General features: G+C 34.8%; 2 protein-coding genes across 2 annotated transcripts; both read left to right on the top strand.

Annotated features, from left to right (window-relative positions):
- Positions 1–5,830: 5,830 nt before the first annotated feature.
- On the top strand, positions 5,831–6,944 carry LOC138884612 (uncharacterized). The gene is made up of 3 exons (XM_070165640.1): positions 5,831–5,892; positions 6,110–6,660; positions 6,883–6,944. The coding sequence occupies exons 1-3, from the start codon at positions 5,831–5,833 to the stop codon at positions 6,942–6,944; spliced, it is 675 nt and encodes a 224-aa protein (XP_070021741.1).
- A 236-nt stretch (positions 6,945–7,180) lies between these two features.
- LOC104213495 (uncharacterized) lies at positions 7,181–7,775 on the top strand. Its single transcript, XM_009763015.1, has 2 exons — positions 7,181–7,492; positions 7,620–7,775. Exons 1-2 carry the CDS (start codon positions 7,181–7,183, stop codon positions 7,773–7,775), a joined length of 468 nt encoding a protein of 155 aa, XP_009761317.1.
- Positions 7,776–9,330: the final 1,555 nt, after the last annotated feature.

Raw genomic sequence — 9,330 nt, 5'->3', positions numbered from 1 at the left:
GGTCGGATAACACAGAGTGGGGAAGGAAGAAAAGGAAAATTCATCCCCAGCAAAATAATCCCCAGCAAATTTTGATAGCGTAATGAAACATAGAGCGGGGAAGGGAGAAAGGGAAAGACTATCCCCAGCATGAGTGTCACGACCACTCACCATGTTTTAAAACTAACAAATTTTCTTTGATTTGAAGAAGGGAAAGGAAATCTTATTAATGGCGAAAAAACATGCCACAAGGAAAAGCACCAAAACTGGGGCAGAAAATTTTCTGCCATTGTCAAAAAATTTCTCGGAGGAACGAGGAAATCAATTCAAGTTTTAAGAGATAGTAAGACAACACGATTTTAAGAAAAACAGTCGGAGGTAAGACAATTTCAAGTTTTGAAGTCGAGAGCCCGCCCGTATAATAGAGGTATACAGTTCACTCTTTAAATTTCAAGTTTTGAAGATGGGTCTATCCGCCCTCGAATAGGATATTTTTGGGTTCATCCGCCCTCGAATAGGATATTTTGGGTTCATCCGCCCTCGAATAGGATATTTTGGGTTCATCCGCCCTCGAATAGGATATTTTGGGTTCATCCGCCCTCGAATAGGATATTTTGGGTTCATCCGCCCTCGAATAGGATATTTTGGGTTCATCCGCCCTCGAATAGGATATTTTTGGGTTCATCCGCCCTCGAATAGGATATTTTGGGTTCATCCGCCCTCGAATAGGATATTTTGGGTTCATCCGCCCTCGAATAGGATATTTTGGGTTCATCCGCCCTCGAATAGTATATTTTGGGTTCATCCGCCCTCGAATAGGATATTTTGGGTTCATCCGCCCTCGAATAGGATATTTTGGGTTCATCCGCCCTCGAATAGGATATTTTGGGTTCATCCGCCCTCGAATAGGATATTTTGGGTTCATCCGCCCTCGAATAGGATATTTTGGGTTCATCCGCCCTCGAATAGGACATTTTGGGTTCATCCGCCCTCGAATAGGACATTTTGGGTTCATCCGCCCTCGAATAGGATATTTTGGGTTCATCCGCCCTCGAATAGGATATTTTGGGTTCATCCGCCCTCGAATAGGATATTTTGGGTTCATCCGCCCTCGAATAGGATATTTTTGGGTTCATCCGCCCTCGAATAGGATATTTTGGGTTCATCCGCCCTCGAATAGGATATTTTGGGTTCATCCGCCCTCGAATAGGATATTTTGGGTTCATCCGCCCTCGAATAGGATATTTTGGGTTCATCCGCCCTCGAATAGGATATTTTGGGTTCATCCGCCCTCGAATAGGATAGTTTGGGTTCATCCGCCCTCGACTAGGATACTTTGGGTTCATCCGCCCTCGAATAGGATACTTTGGGTTCATCCGCCCTCGAATAGGATATTTTGGGTTCATCCGCCCTCTAATAGGATATTTTGGGTTCATCCGCCCTCTAATAGGATATTTTGGGTTCATCAACCCCCCGAATAGGATATTTTGGGTTCATCCGCCCTCGAATAGGACATTTTGGGTTTATCCGCCCTCGAATAGGATATTTTGGGTTCATCCGCCCTCGAATAGGATATTTTGGGTTCATCCGCCCTCGAATAGGATATTTTGGGTTCATCCGCCCTCGAATAGGATATTTTGGGTTCATCCGCCCTCGAATAGGATATTTTTGGGTTCATCCGCCCTCGAATAGGATATTTTGGGTTCATCCGCACTCGAATAGGATATTTTGGTTTCATCCGCCCTTGAATAGGATATTTTTGGGTTCATCCGCCCTCGAATAGGATATTTTGGGTTCATCCGCCCTCGAATAGGATATTTTGGGTTCATCCGCCCTCGAATAGGATATTTTGGGTTCATCCGCCCTCGAATAGGATATTTTGGGTTCATCCGCCCTCGAATAGGATATTTTGGGTTCATCCGCCCTCGAATAGGATATTTTGGGTTCATCCTCTCTCGAATAGGATATGATGGGTCTGTCCGCCCTCGAATAGGATATGATGGGTCTGTCCGCCCTCAAACAGGATATGATGGGTCTATCCGCCCTCGAACAGGATATGATGGGTCTATCCGCCCTCGAACAGGATATGATGGGTCTATCCGCCCTCGAATAGGATATGATGGGTTTATCCGACCTCGAATAGGATATGATGGGTCTATCCGCCCTCGAATAGGATATTGAATTTAATTCTTCCTCAAAAGGACATTTAATATATTTCGACCCGAGTGGTCCTGCTTGTATAAACATTGCGAAAATATATATTTTCATAAATCATTGTCAAATGCATTTTATTTTCAAAGTTGCTGATGAAAGTCAGGAGCCCGCCTGGAGAATGGAGGGCATTAAATTCTAAGATTGTTGAAGAAGTCAGGAGCCCGCCTGGAGAATGGAGGTTGTGTCATCTTTCAAAAGTCAAGGTGGAGTCAGGAGACCCCTTGCAGAACATGGGAATACATTGAAGTTTGAAGTCAGTAAAGCAGAGGGTTACAACAAAAATCCCCAGCAGAAATCAGAAGGAAGACCACAAGTCGAGCTAGAAGTAAAGAAATACCAGAGGAAACACAAAGCAACAAGGCAGCAACAATCACATGACCAAGCTCGAGAATAAATCTTGTAATTCATAGATCATAGCTTAGTATAACTTCTTGTTTTCTTTCTAGCAATGGTGTAATAAGGAGATCGAAAAGCAGTGGCATGCAACAACAGTAACAGTAACATCGCAATCCCATGGTAATCCCAGCTACCAAAACTTTCTGAACTACACGCGACCTGATTCCCTTATAACCAAGGATATGTAGGTTGTCCAAAACCAGAACTCGGTTGCACCTTTCCTTTTTTATTTTCTTCCTCTTTTGAATAACGATATGATCAAAAATTAGTCGCATTGTTCACTTTATCTTTGCCCGAAAGTTCTTCATGTTTTCGAGCAAAGAGGAGCAGCTGTGAACACCTAATTTTTGACAACATTTTATTTTTTATCACTTCTTTTATGTAAATATTTTAGGGGTTTTTAACCTACTATTATTTTAGCTTTAATACACTTTTTATTATAGGATAAAAATACCAAAAAAATTAAAAGGTGAATTATCACTATTAATATTTATTTTTATTTTTTTATTTTTTTTATATAAAAAATCCGAAAATATTTTTTTTAAAAATAATAATTTCGGGAATGATTTAAAAAATAAGAAAAAGGGAAGTATTGAATAAAAAAATATAAAAGTAAAAATAGGTGGAATTCTCTTTTAAAAAAAGTAAAAGAATGTAGAAAATTTAAAAAAATAAAAAGTTTTGTGGAAATTTTAAAAAAAATTAAAAAGTAAAAGAAGGTTGGAATTAAAAAATAAATATAAAGGTATCTGAAAATTTAAAAAATTTAAAGTAATTGAAAGTAGCATTTTTAAAAGAAAAAGAAAAGATAGTGGTTTGTTTTTTTAAAGAAAAGTTAAATAAAGTGAGATTCTCTTTTAAAAAAATAAAAAGTGGGATTTTAAATAAGATAAAAGTAATTAAAGTTGGAATTTTAAAAATAAAAGTAAATAAAGGTGGGATTTCTTTTTCTAAAAAAATAAAAGCAATTTGTAAGTGGGATTTCTTTTAATTAAAAAAATAATAAAATAATAAAAAAAACAAATCTGAAAATTTCGAAAATTTTGCTATAAATAGAAGAGAAAATTTAGGATGAGGGTGGTTCAAAAAAAAGAGGAAAAACTAGATAGAGAGAAGAAAAAAAGAGAGGGCGGAGAGAGCGGAGAGAGCGGTATACACTTAATATACACTCTGGATACACTTGATATACAGGGACAAAATTCATTTTGGAGAGAGTAAAAAAGATAGAACCAAATTTTCTGAAATATTGAGAGCGGAAGAACACCATAGAGAGTTCAAAGCTAGAAAGAAAAAAACAAAGAGAGATTTCCGGACTATTTTTCTTCTCCATTTTTACTAGTTTTCTCCGTGTTGCTGGGATTTCTGGATTGAGGTGTTGAAGCTACTGTGTTGGGCTTTCTGCTGCTGTATGTTGTTGTGTTACATACTACTTTGCTGACCTTCTTTTTCTTGTATTGACAATACCAGGTACACGACTGTAACTTTGGCATATTGTAAGTTGAAATGTGAAAGCATGAATACATATGAAGAATGGAACTTTGAAGTTTTAATTTAGCTTTTTCTTTGTTTCTTTTACTAATTGTATTTAGGCTATTTCATGTATTATTATTCTGCAAATTTCTGTCGCTTTGCATAACTAGGCATCTTGTAGTGATGTATTAAATAATACTTTGCTTTAACTTGATTATTAGGTAGTATATATTTAAGCATGCTCATTACTGTCAAACTGTTTAATAATTGGAATAAGAGGAAAATAACATAAGTTGGTCTTTAGTGAATCGGCTTGGCAAAACTGATTAAGTTCACTAGCTATGAAGGTTTTAATATGGTCAACAGTAGGTTAATCATGAATGGGTAGCTAAATTTAGTTAAGGCCAAACAAGACTAGATAATGTTTAAGTTTAATAAACTTTCTAATAAGCTTTAGTAATTATGGTTAAATCTAGTTTCAAATGGTTGTGAATAATTAATTCCAATAGTTTTTTTATATAACAATGCGAGCTTCAATCTAGCTATATTTGATTTCTTTTGAATATTAGTTGTCGAATTTTTTATTTTATTTATAATTTCGAATTCTTTTTTTTTAGTAAAATTCCTTTCCCTTAATATTTGTCTTAATCTAACAATTAGTATGTTACGTTTTCTTAATTTTTTTTGAAAGCTCCTAATTAATTAGGATTTTCTTTATTTATTTTAGAGACTAATTTTAATAGAAAAATATAGTCATTTTAGGATTGTCCATTTAAAAAAATAAATGAGATGAGCCTCGCCTTGTAAAACGTGTAGATTGTGGGGCCCTCACAAATGTATGTATTAATTACTTAGAACTCGGGATCGGTCGCTTAGCGAAATTCACGGCTTTTTTCCAAAAATAACCACGCGCTAGTCGTTTTAGGCACGCATTCTAATAATCTTACCTTCTTAAACTCGGGTGTGCATTTCATGCGACCCAAATCTAAATCCCAAAACATTGAATAAAATGTGTTCCGGATTGCGGGTGCATTTCATGTGACGCAATCCAAAGACATGTTTTAAACGATGTTCACATTCTTAAAAAAAAAAAAAAAAAAAATTATAATAATAAAAGCGGCTAAAAGTTAAAATTTGCACATAAGTTCATAATCACATAAAAACCAGATATTTAAGCCAAATATGACAGTGGAGCGACCGTGCTAGAACCACGGAACTTGGGAATGCCTAACACCTTCTCCTAGGTTAACAGAATTCCTTATCTAGATTTCTGGTTCGCGGACTGTTAACAGAGTCATTCTTTTCCTCGATTCGGGATTAAATCGGTGACTTGGGACACCATAAATCTCCCAAGTGACGACTCTGAACTAAATAAACAAATCCCATTTCGATTGTCCTTTAGTTGGAAAAACTCCTTCTGCGCCCTTGTGGCGCGGGCGAAAAAGGAGGTGTGACATATATCAGTATGAATTTCTGTAATATCTACAAAATTTCTACATTTATTCTACATTAAAACTACAAAAAAATTGAAAAATTAATATGAAATACTGAATTTCAACCTTTCTATAAATTATCTACGAATTTTCTACAAACTGGTGATAACAATATTTATATTTATTTTCATGCAGGTTCATCTGGAATACTAACGTTACTTGATATGCTAAAATCTCCCGTTATAGAGGAATATGAAAGTATAATAATAACAGATAGTACACCAAGTTCTATTGAAGTAGGACAAGTATACCAAGACAAGTAAACAATTTCAACTGCAATGAAACACTATTCTGTCATGCGCAAGTTCCAATTCAGGGTTAAAAGATCTAGTGCTAGAAGGTATGAACATATGAATAGTCAAATATTTTTTTTTTAATTTTGTAGTTTATTTGGAATTTTTTACTTCTTCAGTTTTCCTTGTGATAATGTTTAGCAAAATTGTAGTTAAATTGTAGTTATATTGTATTTATTATTGTATAATGTGATTGTTTAAGCTAAAACAAGTTTTTTTTAATCTAAATTTTAACCCATTGTTTAAAATATATTTATTTTGTAGCTACTGGCTGATATGTGTTGGTGAAAACTGTACATGGCACTTCAAGGCAACTAGCATAAATGATTCTGCAATGTTCAAGGTCAGAAATTTAGACAAACAACACATATGCTCTTTAATGGACAATACATTCATACAATGCAAACCTACTGCTATGGTAGTTGGTAGCATGGTTATTCCAAAATATTATGATCCTAAGACAATTTACACCCCAAAATACATTCAATTTGACATGTTGTCTGAACACGGCGTGAATCTAACCTACATGCAAGCCTGGAGAGCAAAGGAAAAGGCTTTACAGTTTTTGAGAGGTCACCCTGCTGACTCCTACAATAAATTGCCTAGTTACTTGTATATTCTAGAGAAGACCTATCCGGGGTCTGTAGTTAAATTGAAGAAGACAGACTATGACTGTTTCTTGTATGTATTTGTTGCGATTTGTACGTCAATCAGTGGTTGGGAATATTGTAGGCCAGTTGCAGTAGTTGATGAGACCTTTTTAAAGTCAACGTATAGGGGAATAATGCTAACAGCCAGTACAATGGATGCAGCAGGTACTGAAGTTTTATTAGTAGAAATATTGTAGCTTGTATATTTTTTTAGTACTTGCAGATTAATTGTAGATATATTGTAGAATAATTGTATTTTGTATATATATATATGTGTGTGTGTGTGTGTGTGTGTGTGTGTGTGTGTGTGTGTGTGTGTGTGTGTGTGTGTGTCTTCTTCTACATTTTTACTGCAGCCAATTAATTGCTTATTGACACATAATGTAGGTACCATATTACTATTGGCATATGCTGTTGTTGATTCAGAGAATGGCACATCATGGAAGTGATTTTTTGAGCAATTCAAGCTCGTGTATGGTGAAAGAGAAAACATGTGTGTTGTTTCGGATCAGAATGAGAGTATCTTGAAGGCAACATCTATTGTTTATCCCAGCATGCCATATTATTCATGCATGTGTCATATTTGGACAAATATACAGGCAAATTCAAGAAGGCACATCTTAAGCTAAGTGAATTATACTTTTCCACGGCGCGGTCATACACACTTGATTAATTTAATGAAATGATGTCAAAGATTGAAGAGATTGACCCCCATGTTAAAACATACTTATATGATATTGGATATCATAGATGGGCTCGAGTACATGCAACGGTGAACAGAACTTGGACTATGACATCAAAAATTGCAGAGTCGTTGAATGCTGTAACAAAATATGCAAGAGAGCTGCCGATAGTAGAACTATTAGAGTATATGAGGACCCTTCTTGAACGTTGGACGAAAGAAAAATTATTGAAAGTAAAGGGTACATTCACATACCTTGGATACATATTCAACAAAGAGTTGGATGACAATAGAACATTGTCGCACAAGCTTAGAGTAAGATCTGATTATTTATTGAATCAAATTCATAAACAACACAATGTAGTTTTTTTTGTAGATATTTTGTATATAGCTTGATTTTAACCATATATGAATTGTTTTTTTGTTTGTAATGTACTCATAGGTGAGGGATTCAACAGACTACATCCATACAGTAATAGATGGTGTGAGGCGCTATATTGTTTGTCTTGAAAACAAGAAATGTAGTTGTGGGCAATTCCAACTTGATGAACTACCTTGTCCACATGCTTTGGCTGCTTTAAGACAAATGGATGAGTAGAATATTGTTCTCCTTATTATACAAAGACGAACCTCTTGCGTACGTATGAAATACCAGTAAATCCGTTGTCTGATGAAAGCAAATGGAATGTGCCACAACATATAACTGAAGAAGTGGTAAATCCACCTAAATGAGGGAAAAAGTAGCCAGGAAGACCTCAGAAAGAAAGATACAAAACATATGATTAAATAAATTCGAAGAAGTACAACGTTTCATGCGGCAACTGCGGAGGAGAAGGGCATAACAAAAGATCTTGCAAGAATGCACCCAAAATGAAATAAAATTCTATGTAGTTAACCGAATATTTGATGAAAAATTGTTGGTTAGTTCTGGATAGCAGATGTTGATGTGTAATCGTTATTTTCTTAAAGATCATAATGTAGTTAGTTAGATGTTTCTATAATGAGATAATACTTTCATATATTGATTTGTTTATGAATGTTTTATATATATATAATCTATAACTTTTTTACTATATATGGAATCCTTTACATAGTTGCTAATGTATTTTTGCAGTTTATCTACAATAAAACTACTAAAAAAATACATTATCGGGAATTTACAGAGTATATACATTATAAATATGTAGGAAAGTAGTTAAAAACCAAGCCATATTGTAGATGAAGTATTGTTTACATTCAACAAAATAAATATAAAAGAAACAAAACTCACTGTTATAATAATCTACAAAATATCTACAAATACAACTACAAAAAAACTACAAATATCTGCAGCTGACATAATATATAGATTAAAATTCTAATAGAAAGAAGCTTTATGGTGGAAACAATGTAGATCATAATAACTGTATAAAATTTCAGTTGGAAAGGATTTAAATGCTAAAAATAATGAAGATCAAGTACTGTAAAGATTCAACAAGTGAATGTAAACTCAACATAATGTTTCCATTTGAACTACAATACTGGATAAGGAAAAAAAAAACAAAGGCTACTATAATTGTAGCACAAGTCTGCTACAATTAAAACATACTAAAATGTTCAAAAAATTGTCTACCATCTTTCTTATAAACTAGCATCAACTACACAATTGTACTACATGTTCCATTCAAAAAGATTACAACTACTTCTTCTTCCTCTGGACTCGTGTTTTCTCATTCAAAGCTGGTGCACCTTTTCTCCTTGCTAATTTGCCTGTCACCTCACTATTACTAATTGCCCCAAGCTCCTGCTTCTTTCTAGCAAGTCCCAAAGTAGCGCTCCATAGCGTCTACGGTGTTGGTCAATATCAGAAAGGTCTTCTAGGGGAATTGATAATTCTCCAATATTAATATACTCTGCAAAGGCGGCAACAAATATATCACAATCTCTGCAAAAAGATAATAAAATGTCAATATTTACCAAACCATCAGGAAAAAAATGGTTAAATGTATAGAAAGAAAGAAGATTTTTGTTACAGTGATCCTTTTTTTTGCTGTGGTATCTCTCCGACTATCCACTAAATGTTAAAAGGGTCGGTAACAACTTTCTCAATGTATGCTTTTGTATTCTTGAAGTTGATGTCTTTCCGCTTCCCATAAAACCCAGTGCATGACAAA

Source organism: Nicotiana sylvestris, chromosome 2, assembly GCF_000393655.2.
Source record: "Nicotiana sylvestris chromosome 2, ASM39365v2, whole genome shotgun sequence".
NCBI classification, from domain to species: Eukaryota; Viridiplantae; Streptophyta; class Magnoliopsida; order Solanales; family Solanaceae; genus Nicotiana; species Nicotiana sylvestris.
Note: the sequence above shows the minus strand (reverse complement) of the source record. Positions and strands in the feature narration are given on the sequence as shown.